A 17453-nucleotide genomic window follows, 5' to 3' on the forward strand; every position below is an offset into this window, starting at 1 on the left:
AGGTGCATTCCCTTAAATCGTTAGCGTTAATTCGTTTGCCAAGGTGGTCATCAAAAGAGGGGTTTCTTTTCTGAGGCTTTTTGTTCCTATTCATTAGAGGCGGTTTTACGTGGCGGGTCCCAAATACAGCCCACAACCCTGTGAAAGGGATGTTTCGCCTTCTCACTTTAGTTCGCCTTCAAAAGGATATTGTGGATTGACGGATATATGCAGATTCAACAGATTTATGTAAAGAGGTATATTTGTTCTCATGAATTGTAACGTAGGTTGCCTTTTATATTTCGGGATTTGGCAACCCTATTTTGTTTTTATGTATACTCCTAACGTTGTGACATACGGCCGCTACTTTTGCTGTTTACGGCTGTATAGTCCTCACTTAGGATTGAATGACAGGAACGAATTCAATGAACCCAATTTTAGAGTACTTTTTCCACTAAATCAAGTTGTATGTCACGAATAGCACGTTCAATATTGACTAATGTTGTGTTAAATCACAACAAACTGTCAATTTAGGTGAATGGAATGGTTGTTTATGTATCATTTGCGAATTTCCTTCGCACCAGAATCGCCATAGAAAGAACAAATAGGCTCACCGTACAAATAAACCGGGAAATAAAGGGTGCCACAAAGGTTTGAAGTTAGCACTTTGAAGATATATTTTTGAATAAGAGAAGGCTCACTTTCACTATGACTGTGTTATAAACTCAAATAAATATCTTTAACTTCAGCGGTAAGAAGTGGAAAAATAAAAACTTATATGAACTGAGAATATATTTCATTCTGATTTTATTTTGATATTTTCATTGCTTAGGAAACTATCTTAAATAACTAAATATATGTGCATGTGTATATGTTTGTCTAAATAAGTACGCATGTTCAATGATATTTGAACATACTGTATATGTATAGAGGTTTGTCAACATCTGGATGTATTTCCCCGGATTTGACCTTTTCAAGTTACAAAAGTATAAAATGTTCGGTTACACCTGATCTTAGCCTTTCCTGAAATATTCAGAATAAAATCGAACTGATTTGACTGATTGACTACTGACTTTACGAACTTCTACTGGCGAATACATTTGCAGGCAATGTTACTGCTATTTAACAAATATTAATTTTAGCATTTAAAAATTATCAATGCACGGATGTCTCTCCCTACTGGGATTGATTGTAAGAAATAATAGTTTTGTTATTTATTCGCAGTTATTGGCTATGGCCCATTACTCCCATCTACAATAATATACTTTTAATATTTTACTCAAGTTACAGCTTGCTTAGCTGCCGAACTTATGTACTTATGTATACATATGTATATAACTCGTACAACCATTGAACAGTAACAATTGTCAACGTAGTGTCTTGAGCTTTTTGTTTTTGGGATAATATAACTGACGAGGGAAAGTTTAAATTTTTTAGTTCAGAGTGAATGATTTATATTTCGGTCATTTTTAATATGTCATGATCTGTAATTTTTTTTGTATTCAGTAATGTTTATAATTTCATCATGGAAAGATATATGCAAGAACAACGTTTAACTTGTGCTTCGCTATTCGTCGAATTGATGAAAATTTCGAGAGTAAAATGATTTTGTTCAAGTGCTAATAAGACAAAGAACCCTTCGAAGTTATCGAAAGCCGTAATTTATCGAATTTCCAAGGCGTGTCTCAAACCACAACCCTGCGGATTTTTTAGAAAGATATTGGGATTGAATCTGTATAAAATTGTTCTCTTTAAAGAACTGAAATCATTGGATTACCGTAGATGTTGTGAATTTGCTGATTTTATCCTGTAACAACTTGAAAACGATAACGATTTTTTTAAGAAAATCATCTTCTCTGATGACATTCAGTTTCATCTGAGTGGTGCGGTAAATAAACAAAACCTTCCATACTGGTGCGAAGAAAATAGATAAATTAATTTATTCACATTCGTTAGATTTTTTCAAGAAATTATGAATTTTAATGTCACCAAAAAGTTTTAATTTAACACTATTAGACAACGTCTTGCGGAGTTATTTGAAGTCATTGGTCTCTAGCAATAAACCAGACTCCTTTCAAGCTTTATATATTAATAATGAACGTGCATTTCATGACATGCGACTTGATTTAGAGGAACAAATCAAAATTATTTAATCCAAGAAATCAGATGAAAATTGAAAACTGGTATGCATTTTCATTACAAGTACCAAAGGTAAATATTTATTTGAACACTCTTTATTACCAATTATGCCAAAAAGAAAATCTTGCAATGTTATACATGCAATTATATGTATATCATCACCTAAAATGCAAAATAACGTATCATTAAAAAAGTCAAAATTGAGTTCTTTATTGATTACGTTTCATCACATCATACTACATAAGTATGTATGTGTCACAAATTTTAAGCTTCTGCGATCAGAAATACCCAAGATATATTGAAAATTCAAAAAACGTATCATTAACTGATTGATTTCGTTGAACAAAATAACTTATCATCACCCATGTAAAAATAACAGAGTATTTGTTTTTTTTTACAATGAAGCCGTGACTTATTGTTTATGTTTATTTTTATTGGTAATGGAGGTTTGCACTCCGGAGCAGTAAATCTACTGCTACCTTAACGGCTGCATCCTCGGCCTGGAAGACACTGCAATAGTCAGGAGGTCTGAAACTGGATTTAATAGAGAGCTAATGACAGTAGACCCCTCCACCACCCTTCCCCAAGCTTTGGCCCATCCGTGAAGAAGGTCACTGCTCCTCTCCTCTGACTTCATTCCACCGAAAACTCCCTTGTCAGTATACGGGTAGAGAAGGAGCCGCCAGAGTTCGGTTTGTGACTTCATGATCCAAGTGATCCAGTATGAAGTCAAGGTGAGTCAGGATTTCCGAGTGTTCAGAGCCGTGTTCTTTTGGGAATTCAGCAGCCTAAACTTTTGCATCCGCAAAGTTTAACGATAACCAAGAAGAAATATCAACATCTGCAGAATCTAAAAGCATTGATTCCAGTAGGCTGTCATTATTTTTATAATGATATAACACATCTTTTGAATAATGAATTTTTTAATAAATAATATAATTTCATTGGCTTGAAATAATTTAATTTTTTCTAGTACTTACATATGTACACATTAATAATAAAAATAACAGGAAACATCAAAAGCTTGAAACTGTTTTTATTTAAATAAAACATTTAGATTAATTTTTTTTTATTTTTATAAAAATTTAGATTGATCATAAGCTATTTTGTCCAGAAATTAAAATTCAAAATAACGTAAGACACCTACTATAATTAATATAATTTGCTTTATATTTTCTTTGTTTTTTATCTAAAATATATTTATAGTTTCATGTTAATTCAGATTTGAAAATTTCAACTGGTTTTCTTTTTATACTTTGCTTCTTCTGTAAACCTATGAAAAGTGATTTTACGTTATTTTGTACTATTTCAGGTGTCTATCCCTTTCAGACCTTCAATACACAATTGTGCGGGTGAGACTAAAAATATGTTAAACATTTTTTTTTCGCTTTACTACGTGTTAAGACCCGAAAGCAATGATTATGCCATTTATTTCTAACGGTTCTTTTCAACGGTTGTTTTGATTTTTTGTATATTTTTGTCACAATTTGAAAAGTTTTGAAGTGTTCAGCCGTGTTGTCAAGAATGGAAAAAGGTAAATTGAAATAAATTTTGTGCAGTGTTTCAGTTTCGTGATGTTTTGCAAAAATGTGTATTGAAAAATATTAAATAAACTATATATTGTCTTATTGTGAAAAAATTATAATTAAATTAAGTGTTTTGAACAAGTTTAAAAAAGGACCACACAATTGTGCGCTTCAGGCTTTGACCTCGCATTTTCATTTACCCGCACAATTGTGTCATTCCAGGTCATTTCAATTTGAATCTTGATGAGGACGTGCTTCAACTTCTCCAAATATTGGAAAATTCCGATGCTGACTTTATTTCTGATGACTCAAATGATGATGCGCTCTGGGAACAACCAAATAGGCAAATAGGCGGTTCATCCGAGTCGGATTGTAATGAAACTTCTTCGGATGAAATTTTACTTCCAGCTAATCAAGACCCAACTGTAAGTCATGTAAATACAGGCGTATCTGCTCGGGATGAAGTCTGGAAGAGCGTCGGTTTTGTTGACTTGACGCCCCCGCAACAAACAAGTCATCAAGGAAATATTTTAGTTGGTACACCCATGGAGTATTTTCAGAAATATTTTCCCTAGATCATTTTCAAAACGCCGCGTTTTTTACGAATAAGTATCACTTATCTCAGCATGGATGTGTCCTCAATGCTACTGCTGCCGATATTAAAAATCTTTCTGGACTCCATATCATAATGGGTTGCCTAGCTTACCCCAGAGTCCGGATGTATTGATCGGAAGGCTTCGGATTAGCACAAATAAAAAACGCGATGACCTGAGATAAATTCTTTACATTAAGGAACAGCCTCCATTTTGTTGATACTCTACAGCCTCCGACAAACAAACTGTTTAAGATTCAGCTGGTTATAGACTGCGTTAGATCAGTTAGATGTAGTTGCAGTTAAATGGCGCGATAGCAAGTGCATTACGCTAGTATCCACAGAATGTGGAAAAGACCCAGTTGGAGTGGTACAAAGGTGGTGCAAAGAGGAACGCAAGCACATTAATGTCCCATGTCCTCAAATCGTGAAGCGTTACAACGCTAAATTGGGCGGAGTCGACATAGCTGATCAGTCAATGGAATACCACAGAATTTTTATAAAAACGAAGAAATGGACTGTAAAAACAACTTTTCATTTGATTGACATGGGAGTATGCGATGCATGGAGAGCGTACAGAGCCGATGCACTAAAGGCGGGCATGTGAAAAAAGAATATTAAAGACCTATTTAAGTTTAAATCTGAGCTCGGCGAAGTATTGGCCAAATTCACTGAAAGGCCAATTAATCCACCTGTTCCGTATTGCACATCAACAGCAGAGCCAGCTGCAAAAAGAAACAGACCCTTAGATCCTCCCGTTAATGTACGTACTGATCGGTATGATCACTGGCCAGAGGTAATGGATATGACAACACCACGGATGTGCCGCGTGAAAGAATGTACAAGCAGAACTGGAATAAAATGCTCCAAATGCGATGTATTTCTCTGCTTAACCAAAAATAAAAACTGTTTTCAGGAGTACCACACAAAAAAAGATCGCTTTCATTCAATGTACATGAATATTATTATTATTTTTAAATACATTCCATCAATATAAAATCATTTTTTTCTTGAAATAAGATTTTTAAATCGTACTGCTTTTTCTTTCAATAATATGGCCTTAAGACCGGTAATACACAATTGTGCGGGTCCTTTTTCTAGGAATCCTTCTTAGGAAATTTTTTTTTCTTATTTTTGTTGCATTCACGATGGTCATATTAGCAACTGTGCGAAGCGGCGTTAACATCTGTAAACTTTAATTTCTCAGGTCTGAAAGGGCTATACATCTATCCTCATTAAACCATAAATAAAAATATAAAAAACAAGTAAAGAAGGACTCTTGCAACTTGTTGGAATCAAAACCAGGGAAATACTTTAAGGGGTTATATACAGTTAGAATTTTCAATTTATGTTTTAATTTTATTTTCTAAATTTAGATATATCTAAGAATACACACAGAAAATTTCATATCGTTCCGGTAAATATTCGAAGTTACAGGCAAATTTGAAAAAGTATTTCATAGTACTTGGAAAAGCACTCTAAACTTTAAACGCGTTTTTCTCAAAATGGTAATGACAACATTACTCGAAAACGGCTAAATTGATTAGTCTTACATTTTAATACGAGTTTTTTAAATATAATTAATCAAAGATTTTTTCTCATCGATAAATATTATTTTATAAACAATTTAATGCCGAAATTATAGTAAAAAATCAATTTTTTTTTAGAAACTGTCATTTTGTCAAAAAATTTTATTTTGCTTATTCCTTCGATTTGATTTACTAGATTTAACATTACTTTAACGACATCTTTTTAGGTTTTTAGGAGCTTCCGGAGATCAGCTGTAGTTCCTTTCCAAATAAATATTTTTACTAATACTAAGTCTTAAAGTAGAATTAAAAGATAATATATATAACCCCTTAAGATGTAAAACGTCAACCAGAAGATAGGAATCTAAACACTTTTATATATACATATACATCATACACTGACCGACATAGTCGATTTAATCTATTAACTATTAACACATATGTAAAGATTTGTTTCATAAAGGTAGCTCACATACAAACAACAATCATGTGGAGTAAAGTCAATCTAAATCCTGATATTAGTTATATGGGGGATAGATCAAGTTTTTATCTAACTTAGTTAAAAAGATAAAACACGCTCTGTAATTTTCATTGGTATATGCAGTGTATGGGGGCTCAAGTTAATATTGACCCGATTTAACCTATTTTTGATTAACAGAATTACTATTGTCAGGAAAAGAATCTCTCTGAATTTCAATTGTATATCACATTTTGTTTAAAAGTCTACTTTATATACTGGGGTCCACATATTCGGTACCTAGGGGCTTAAACCGGTTTTGTTGGATTAGGGCAATTTTTAGTCATAAGCTTGCCTACTCTAAAAGAATTATTAGTGCAAGGTTTTATCCCGTTTACATCAATTACTTCCTGATATGTGTACTGGAAAGTGAAAGATTCAAATGGAGTTTAAAATTGTGCTATATGGGAAGAAGGAGTGCCAATTTTCGCACTATAATATAGGAATATGAGAAGAATCCCACCTACTTAATTCATCGAAATCGGTCGAGCGGGTCTCGAGCTATGTAATTTCATGCCCATAACACACTGGCTTCCATAAAGCCCTCTTATACCATCTCAGGTGTAAAATTTAATGTCTCTGGCGTATTTAGTTATTGATTTATTGCACTTTAGTAGTTTTAAACAGTACCGTTATATGGGGAGTGTCCGTTTTCATTGTTGTGGCTTTAGTGGTTTAGGAGATATGTGCATTAAACTTATTAGAGGGCCTGGCCACGTCCACTTTTTCAAAATTTCTAGCCCACAGGTGCCCCGTGATACAGCGATTCCTTGTGCTATATAAAATTTTTAAATCTTAATTTACTGTTTATTTAATGCACATTAAAATTTTTGTGTTAATGGTGTTTTGTAATCATGACAGTGGTTCGATTATCGATAAACTCGTACATATGTTTAGCGCATACCAAGCTTCATCATGATATCTAAAGGTTTACAGCTTGCTCGAACGAACGGACAGGCAGACAGACAGACATTTATGATGAGTTTTATTAAGTATTATGATATTTTAGTTCAAACTTTATTAATTTTTCGTTAATTTTTTACATATGGATATGAAAAATGTTTATATGTAATTCAAGCTAACAAATTTAAACATATATAGATCTATATATGTATTCCATATATAATTTCAAAGCATATAATTTATATATAAATATGTATGTATATCTTTTACGAAGCTCGAATTGCTTGGGGGTGTAACATGTATGTATATAATTTAAGTTTATCTAAATTATGTAAACATTAATTTAATAAATAATTCTTTATTATCCATAATTTTGTTGTATTTTATGGAAGAAAATAAAAGAAACAAAAATATTTTACCTGCAAATATTTGAAACTATTATAAACTGCCAAATAATAATTTTAAGCAAACCTTATTTATATAGATTTTAAAGTACTTTAAAACAAATTGATAGTATTAAATAGATTTCAGTCTATCATAAAAGCCTTTTATATTTAAAGGGACTACAAATAAAATAAGTTTCTTTAATTCAAAATGGGTATTCCTTATTAATTCCAAAGAATATATGTAGATATGTATGAATGTTCAGTGATTTAAATATATGCATATGTATGTAATTGATAGCAACAATTATTACTACACTGAAAAGTAGCAATTACCCATGTTAGATGGTCTCATTGTCTTCTGGGAATTTCACCCTAAAACCCTAGTTCGCCACCACATAATACATATTTATGTACATACATATGTATGTACGTCATATAACTTCCTTTTTCATAAATTGAAGTTATTTTAAAAAACGTTCTATGTGTATGAACATTTGTACACTTACAATTTTCATACTTGATTTGTGGATACTTAAACCCTAAAATATCAACTATTTGTTTATGTTGCTAATATTATAATTTTTTTCACTTTAACTATTTAATAAGTGCAGGAACTAATACCACTTTGAATTGGGTTTTAGGTTTGCCAAGGCAATAATATTGGTTAGCTATTCAAAATAAATTACGTGCTATAATTTTACGGCGTTTTATTACTGAATTTTTTATAATTTTCTTATTAAATTCGTGTCAACTCTAATTTTCATGTTTGTTTCGATTTATTCTTACTCAAACAATATATTTAAATTCCTCACTTTTAACTATTTGTTTATTTTCCTAACAAATCTGAGTTATTGCATTTAAGAGCCCAGCTTTTATTGCATTTTCGTTGTATTGATCATTCGTTCTGCGTATTGGATATGGTTTTAATGGCCTTAAAACTACGCTCTTAATTTAAAGTAAGTGTACATACATGTATATATTAAGATAAATATTTCAAAATTTCCTGTTAAATATTGTAGTTTCTATTCAGTTTAACGCATCTACCTCAAGATTCTGCTTCTCACAAATCACGTAACCATTGTGTTTTTCTAGTACATACCGGTGAAGATGTGGGATACAATGGTGCATAGAGCTCTCTCTTATTCTTATATTTATCGTACATACATCCGGATTATATTTCAACAGGTTATAAAATAATGGAAATATATAAATAAAAAAATAGTTAAAACTTTTTATAAAGAGCATTTTACAATATACCAGTAACTTAACAAATACTTAGATGACTTATGATAGCGAAAAAATCCTTGCTTTAATTGTTTATAAATTTATTTTATTATTAATTTTATATACCAAAAGCACCGTAGAAATTTTTTTTATTTTAAGAAGACTGACGAATTTTTTACAAGAACTACGGGAAACTTTACTCTCATAGATTTCTCCAAACTTCAGCATAAAAACTATGTGATACTAAAACATTACTTTTTTTGCTTTTTGAATTGCTCACATGTGTTAATAACAAATGAACATTAAATGGATATTATAATATACCTAATTTATCTATGTATATGTTTTGAATTGTGTACTTATTAATCTGAATGGTGGTAACTAATACAACATCTATGTATGCGCTACAAGTACGAGTATATGTAAATAAAAAAAAAATGGAGAGCAAAGCTTCTGCATGATATTATCAGATTTATGTATATCTGAGAAAACAATACCATTAAAGTCTTCATAGAGTGGATAGAATTTACCTTTGAGGCTTAAATATACAAATTAATAAATTAAAATAAATAAAAATGGGTGTCTCAAACTTTGCTAAGACTTAAAAACAAGATTTCATCATATAGTCATGGAGACACTTGAACGTTTGTAGAAAACTTGTTCAATTGTAAATAATAAATGAAATTATCATTATTGACATTTTTGTGTTTGATACACACTCTACTGAAACTGAAAGTTTTAACAAATGACGCACAATTCAGTTCTACTTCGACATCTGTTAAAGTATAAAGTACTAATGAATCTCTAAAACATTTTTAGAAATTATTTAATTTTAACATACTTACATATTTCATCTCTCTTATTCTTATATTTATCTATATATTTTTTCTTTTGTGTTTAACTATTACTTTAATAAGCTTAATTAATTTAGACGATCCTCTATCAATTGTTGTATTCTGCCAGTTTCAGATTCAAATTGAACCTCCTCGACTGCGCGCTCCTCTTTTGGTTTAGCATTTACTGTTAACACATCTTCTTTTAGACCCGTCTCCTGTTTTACTATGCCATCCTCTAAATCCTCGTCTGCCTTTATACTCTCAGCATCCAGCTTGGGATCATCTTTAGGATCACTTTTGCCATCACCGGAAGGGTTTCCACTCAGCTCATCAATATCTATAGCCACTGCTGAGCTTGGTCTTGGACGAGGTGTAGTTGATTCACGTCTTTTCTCAAGCTTCTTATCCACTTCCCCTGAATAACCACTACCCAATTCACTAGACAATTGCATTTCAATTGATTCGTTGGAATCAGAGTTTGTTGCATTGATTGCGAGACGTGAGAAACGATCAGATATAAAGTCGCTATTATTAGAAATAGATGTTTCAGCAGATAGGTCTTCAGCTGAATTCATAAGAAGAGCCACCTTGGCTGAAAGTTTTGATAAGTTTTCAGTAGTACAGTCAACGCATGCTTCATAAGTTGCCGTAGATGAAACTTCCATAAATTCAACACCATTACCACTACCTTCCTCCACGGGTTTGTGTGACCTAAATACAACAAATGGGATACTACGCTGTTCTTCCTTTACGTCTACCTCCACTGCATCATCGGCTTCATTTATCGGAAAATTTACATCTCTCAAACTAAAATCATCTTCGGGTAGTGAAGGATATGCAGGATTTGATTCTACTGGTAAAGCGGTTTCTTCTTCCTCTGCTTGATGACCGTTTGCCGCAGACTGTTTTGGAGATTCTGTATAGATAGAAGATAATACGGTCTCCTCTGTGCTTGTGAATATGTTATGTGAGGAAGAATTCGAATCAGTAGCTAATACTTGGGTCGTACTTTTCATATTCAGTGGTGAATTAGTGAAATTTGAAAGTTGTGGTGGCGGTAGTACTACGGCGACTTGAGGATTCGAACCTGAAGCTTGTATCTCAAAGGAAGGGCGTTGAAAATCTGTGTGGAAAATTTGAGAACAAAAATGTTAATGTCTTTCTTTCAAACATTATCTCAAAATATTGAGAATACTAAGATAGAAATATCTGTATAGGCAAACCTGTATCTTACAAAAGTATGATGATGGAATTACGGAAACTTTGTTCCGGATTGTCTTGTAGTAAGAACCTGCGTCAAAATATTGTATGCCTAACTCACAAGGTGTAATAAACATTATTTTGTACCATTATGTTTTACTAAATTGTTTGACATATACATACATCTATATAAATATATATACATATATATACATATATATGTATATAAATGTATATACATATATATATATAAATATAAATAAAAAAATTTAGATATATAACCTTTGATTCCTTTAGAGCTATACATCATTATATGATCTATAATAAATTTTTGCAAAGCACGTACCTTCCCTTGGCTTAAAACTGACAAAACCGTCAGTGCTTCCATCTATGCGTGGTCCTGATGTGGTCAAGATAATGTGATAAACATTATCACTGCCTGCTGTTTCTGGTTCCAAATCAAAACTACCCTGTGACTGCGAACCACCACTTTGTCCACCACCGTTACCGACTGAAAACTCTGGGGAACCATATTCGTCTATGGGCTCTGCTGATGTTGATCGTTCTGTTGTTGGTAAATTTTCACGCTTGATATTTATTTTCGTTGAATCATTAAAGAATGCATCGTGTTGTAGTTCTTGTGCTCCGAATTCGGGAATCGCACTATTGTCTTCATCAAGCCGTATCATTACCTCTGAAACTTCACCACTATCGTTTTTACTATTTTCAGCGCTTGCATCATTTTGTGGTATATTTATCTTAACAGTATTGTGCTCTGTACTTGGGTAAGCGACCGAAGCGCTAAGCTTTAAGCTCTCGCCAGTATTAATGCCCCCGTTCAGTGGAATTAGACTTTGGCGGTTCTTGTCTATGCCAAAGCTTGAGTTGCTGTCGTTTTTGACATTGGAGCCGGTTATAGTTACTGTTGATGAATTTTCATTGCTGATACTGCCTTCCAAGTCAATTGTTATTATTGGTGTATTTGATGATAAGGCGGGTATACTTGCCGTCGGCGTTGAAGCAGTCAGTTGCGTTGCAGCGCTGTCATCAGTTATTGCTGTTGATTCTGTCGTTGTTACTCTAGTAATTGCTGTAGTTTGAGGTTTGAAAATTTGGTGAATTGGTATGGCTTTGTTATCATCGGTAATGCGTATCTCAATCGGTTTGGTGATCTCTTTAATAGTGATTTTCGGATTTTGAGGTACTGTTTCTTTAGTTTCGTATGATGGATTGTGCGATTGGTTTGCGTTATGACTTGGATCGAAAATGGAAACTTTTTTCGTTGGCGAATGATAAAAAATTTAATTTCAGTTGCAATTCCATGTAAACAAGTACCATAGGAGAAACGATAGAAGTTTTTTTATTATTAAATATTTATGAGTGCATGCTCACTATACAAATAAAATATGCTACTTAGTAAGTCTACCACTAATACAAAGTCTTTTATTGAGATGTAATTGAAATAAATTTTTTACCAGGACAATTGTCATATTTCGGACAGCAGCGCCCGGGTATGTACTTTGGCTTGCAATCATCACGATGAAAACAGGTCACAGAACTGCATAGTATTTCACCACCTGTGAAGGCAGAATGGAAGAATATTAAATTCATCTACATACATATGTATATTGTTTAAATATTTGGGATATTTACACGTCCGTTTATAATGATAAACATGAACTAATTTTTATTAATAAAATGTTTATTGTTACTTGTCTGCTTTCCAAAAATTTTAAAACCTTACCTTGACAATAGCACACCGTGCATGGTGTTTCCGGATCTACTAATTTATCACCATTCAAATAAATTCTACCATCTTTTTGACAATCTACAAAATATAAAACAAAAAAATTAAAAATTATATGGGTTTTATAAATTCTGTACGTTAAGAATACAAGAAGGAATAATTGCAAAGAGGAATTCAATTTTGTAGGTATAAATGGCCCAAAACAAATTTTAAATAGAATGTTAATTGAAAATCTGCACTGAAATTTTGGGAGGGTTATATAAGAATTTAATACCGTATTGATTGCATAATGAATAGAAAAAAAACAAAAGTTACGATCTTGTTTCAGATGATAACGCTCTGAAGATGTTGTTTTTGAAACCTATGTTAACACAATCTTATAAAATAAAAAAAAAATTGTTTATGACCCACCTAAAGGTTTTAAATATGCTTCTCTTATTGCTTTAATGTGTGTCTAATATAATTGTCTATAGTTAGCAATTTAAAAAGGTTCCCGTTTGTTTAAAAGAGGTCCTTAAAGAAATAAAACTCGTATCAAGTGAGAAAGAACAGTGGGTATAATTATTGAATCCGTATCGAAATCGAATTCGTTACGTAAAGAATTTTCGATCGAAAATGTTCATGCGATCAACAAATTTGAAAAGTTTGAAAAATTAAATAAGTTGTCTTAGCTTTTTGGTTCGTTTTTACAAATATTCAAAATGGATACAATTGCATTATATTTAAGTGATGATGAAAATAGTGTAAATATTCGTCGTGAGCGCAGAAATTTGAGGAATTTTTCGAAAGACGTGTTGGAAAAGAATGACTATAAGTGCGTTAAACTATTTAAGCTAAAAAAACATAATTTTACTTACATACATACATATGTATGTATGTACATAGGCAGTTTCACAAAAAAATTTTCGGATCAACAAAAGGGCACTTATATACATTTTAGGGCAATGCAAAAATGAACTTGCAAATGACGAAAAACAATGTTCTTTCTCCAACAATAAAACTTGCTGTATGTCTACGTTTCTTAGCCACAGGTAATTATCAACATTGCAATAATTATATGGCACAATCGACATTTTGCGTTGTAATAGATGAAGTATTCAACATTCTTGAGTACAGGCTATGTTCAAGGTGGATTTCCATTGACAAGACCTCCAGCAAGGAATTGGAAGCAAAAACATATTTTTTTGGCAAATCAAAAATTCCTGGTGTACCAAAAGCATTTGATGGAACTCACGTGAAGATAATGGTGCCGTAAAGAGATAAACATCTGTATTTTAAACGAAAATTATTCTGAATTGGTGTTAATGTTATGGTGGGTAGGCTTTTTAAAAATTAACTTTTCACTCAGTATTCTATATATACCTGTATATGTTTTTCATATGTAGGCGGTTGACCACAAGATGCAAATACGATACGTTTGTGCTAAATATCCCCGCAGTAGTCATGATTCTTACATATGGGATATGAGTGATTTGCAAATCATTAACTCATCAAATTATCGGAGAGGACATGCATATTTAATACTAGGTTAGAATAATTTGCTAAAAATACTATCAATTTATACGAATAGACTTAGATCAAATATACAAATATTTTGTAAAGGTGACAAAGGCTACCCTCTTCAACCGTGGCATAACTCCATTTAGGGATCCAATAACATGCGTCCGAAAAAGGAGATTCAGCACATATCATGCTAAAGGCCGAATTGTTATTGAGAAAACAATAGGTTTATTAAAATCGGTATTTCGTTATATTTGTAGTGAACGAGGACTACATTACGCGCCAAATAAAGTAGCGCGTATTGTTAATTTATGCTGCGCATTGCATAACATTCGTTTGCATTTTAATTCAAATGAAAACGTAAATGAGTTAAGCCTGGATAAATCTGAAAATATTTCAACGAAGATGAAAATGATATAAATGATATGCCTACCGACGAACCAAATAGAATTAGATATAGTTTTTTAGAAGGGTAGTCGAAAAAGTCTTTTCGAATTTCTAATCAAACTTCAACTCATTTTTTTATATTTATTCTAATAAATAAATAAACAAATATGTACCATTTTGTTCGACCTCTTTTTGCCATTTTTCCAGAACGGAAGCGAGCGAACCATTCTTGTGCTACACGAACTGATACAGCATCGTCTCCATAAACTTTACAAATTTCATTGGTGGCTGGCGTGGCATTCATCCCTTTTTTATACAAAAATTTCAAAATATATCAAATTTCTTCGTTATTTCCACTCATTTTTGAATAGCTGTAACTTTTTTCAACTTCCCGAATTTAATTTTTTTTGGTTGCATGAAGCTTGAAACCTTTAAAAACCTATATGGAATGACACAACGTGATTGGTAGCACTGGATATACATATACTACTGCAACGAGATCTATCGACAAAATTCGAAAAGACTTTTTCGACTACCCAATAGTTCATAGTATGTATTAATATTAAAATTATGTAAATATAAATAAAAATTCATAAACGAGTTATTATACCCTGAACAGGGTATATTAAGTTTGTCACGAAGTTTGCAACACCCAGAAGGAAGCGTCGGAGACCCTATAAAGTATATACATAAATGATCAGTATGTTGAGCTGAGTCGATTTAGCCATGTCCGTCTGTCTGTCTGTCCGTCTGTGTGTCTACCCGTCTGTATATATACGAACTAGTCAATCAGTTTTTAAGATATCCTTTTGAAATTTTGCAAACGTCATTTTCTCTTCAAGAAGCTGCTCATTTGTCGGAACTGCCGATATCGGGCCACTATAACATATAGCTGCCATATAAACTGAACGATCTGAATCAAGTTCTTGTATGGAAAACTTTCACATTTGACAATGTATCTTCACGAAATTTGGTATAAGTTATTGTTCATAGAAATAATGAAATATCGGAAGAAATTGTTCAGATCGGCTCACTATAGCATATAGCTGCCATACAAACCGAACGATCGGAATCAAGGGCTTGTATGGAAAACTTTGGCATTTGACGTGGTATCTTCACGAAATTTGACATGGATTACTGCTTAAGGTAATAATATAATCTCCGAAAAAATTGTTCAGATTGGATTACTAAAGCGTATAGCTTCCATACAAACTGAACACATAGTTACTAAAAGAAATGCACTTGTGAAGGGTATATTAGTTTCGGTGCAGCCGAAGTTAACGTTTTTTCTTGTTATAAATTGAAAATAAAAACTTATGGCTTATTTATATGTTGTAGTTCAAGTTTTAAATCTTTTTTTTTGCTTTCTAATTTATCAATGGATATTGTTTTCTTCACAGCATTATGTTGCTTCAATTAATAAATTTATCTTTTTCAATTTCATGGAGTTTTCTAATCCACCTGTTTGTTTCAGACTGTTCTTGTGCATGTTCGCTCTGTTGCTTCATAAGCGTGTTTAGAACTTTTGTAACATTGTCCTCCATCTTTTTTTGGATATTTATTTGCTCCTGAAGTATACACATTTTGTATATCTTTTGCGATGTACAGTGCGTCAGGTGGTTAGTGTCTCCATTTGCATTTGGTGCTGGGAAGAAATGTCGTCAATTGGTCTCTTCTTACTTGTACTAGGGATGTCATCGTCATAATGTTTTTTGATGTTCCAAAATTTTGTATACCTTTCAATCCCTCTACTAATATTTTAAGGGAAAGAATAACGCTGACCTCCTCTTCGAGGAAATTTAAATTTACTGGGTTAAAGGGCGAAGATAAGATAAGTAGACTATTACCAGATGGAAAAACTATCGTTCGGCGTCCGTGATGTACAGAGTGTGACCCTAAATAGACTCGACCAACGCTGAATACGGAGGAGGTTGTATGGGATTCACCAATATATTTCTATACTTATACGACCCCAAATATACTGTGAGGGTCAACTAATTAATAAATTAACTTGCTAAATATGATTTTCTTTTATATTGGCTTTTAAGTACTCCAAACATGAACCCCATTGAGAATCAATTTCTGGGAGCAATTGAAATTAAAGGTTCGGTGGTACAAAGTCGGAAATTTTACCGAACGATTCGAAAAGGTAAAGATGAAGAAGTTTATTTTACTAATGCATCGCAGATATGAAGTACTTATTCCAAATATTGATTTTTCCGCAAAATATTAGCTTTTAAATAAAAAAAAAAATATCTTTAATAAAAACATAAATCGTTGTTAATTATGTGACCGGTTTTTTTTGGTAGATCCTTTACAAATAGTGAAAAAACATAGTGTAGATAAAACGAAATTAATAACTACATATAATTTAAAAAGCAGTGAAATGTCAGTTATTCTCTTCTATTCAACTTTTCGGATAATGAGTGGTTACATGATTCACACAGCTGCGTTGCTATTTAAGTGTATTTTTATATAACAAATTTGATTTACATTTTATATTTCAACAGAGATGAAAAATTTTTCTTTAAAATCTCTTAAAATGAAATATGTTAAAAATACTGAATTATTATATCTGTGGACTTTTGGAAAACCCGCTTAAGTCGAGATAAGTAAATTTTCCAATTTCTTTATCATAAAAGCACATTTTCATAACGGTCATTTCTGTCTTATCGGCGTACTGATAGCGTGATTAGCGACGGAGATATGTATTTTGATAAAGCATCTTAAGTCGATATTTTTTCCTAGTGCATTTGCGAAAACAATTTAAGTCAGATAAGATAGAAAAGAGAAAAACATTCTAAATAAACCTCTAACTATCGTTTAGAAAACCATCTTAAGTGAACTTGATGTGACGCTTTTTTTTATTTTGCTTTTGGAAAAAGAACTTAACTCGGTGTAAGTGCTTTTTCCTCGGTCAGAACTTGAAATATTACCAATACAAAAGGAGTTCAGTTCATTTTAGAAATTATTTTATGATCAACTCTC

General features: G+C 32.3%; 1 protein-coding gene across 10 annotated transcripts in view; it reads right to left on the reverse strand.

Moving 5' to 3' along the window:
* Positions 1 to 8369: 8369 nt before the first annotated feature.
* The window catches only part of LOC120767459 (probable secreted beta-glucosidase adg3), a 147517-nt gene continuing 138433 nt past the window's right edge, over positions 8370 to 17453 (reverse strand). For all 10 annotated transcript variants that reach the window (XM_040093541.1, XM_040093538.1, XM_040093542.1 and 7 more), the window contains 4 exons: positions 12576 to 12659; positions 12307 to 12408; positions 11178 to 12104; positions 8370 to 10754 (listed from right to left, as the gene is read on the reverse strand). In XM_040093541.1, coding sequence (XP_039949475.1) covers positions 9718 to 10754; positions 11178 to 12104; positions 12307 to 12408; positions 12576 to 12659 — 2150 coding nt within the window. In that variant the 3' untranslated portion in view covers positions 8370 to 9717. The remainder of the gene's footprint in view (positions 10755 to 11177; positions 12105 to 12306; positions 12409 to 12575; positions 12660 to 17453) is intronic.

This window comes from Bactrocera tryoni, chromosome 2, assembly GCF_016617805.1.
Source record: "Bactrocera tryoni isolate S06 chromosome 2, CSIRO_BtryS06_freeze2, whole genome shotgun sequence".
Classification (NCBI taxonomy): Eukaryota; Metazoa; Arthropoda; class Insecta; order Diptera; family Tephritidae; genus Bactrocera; species Bactrocera tryoni.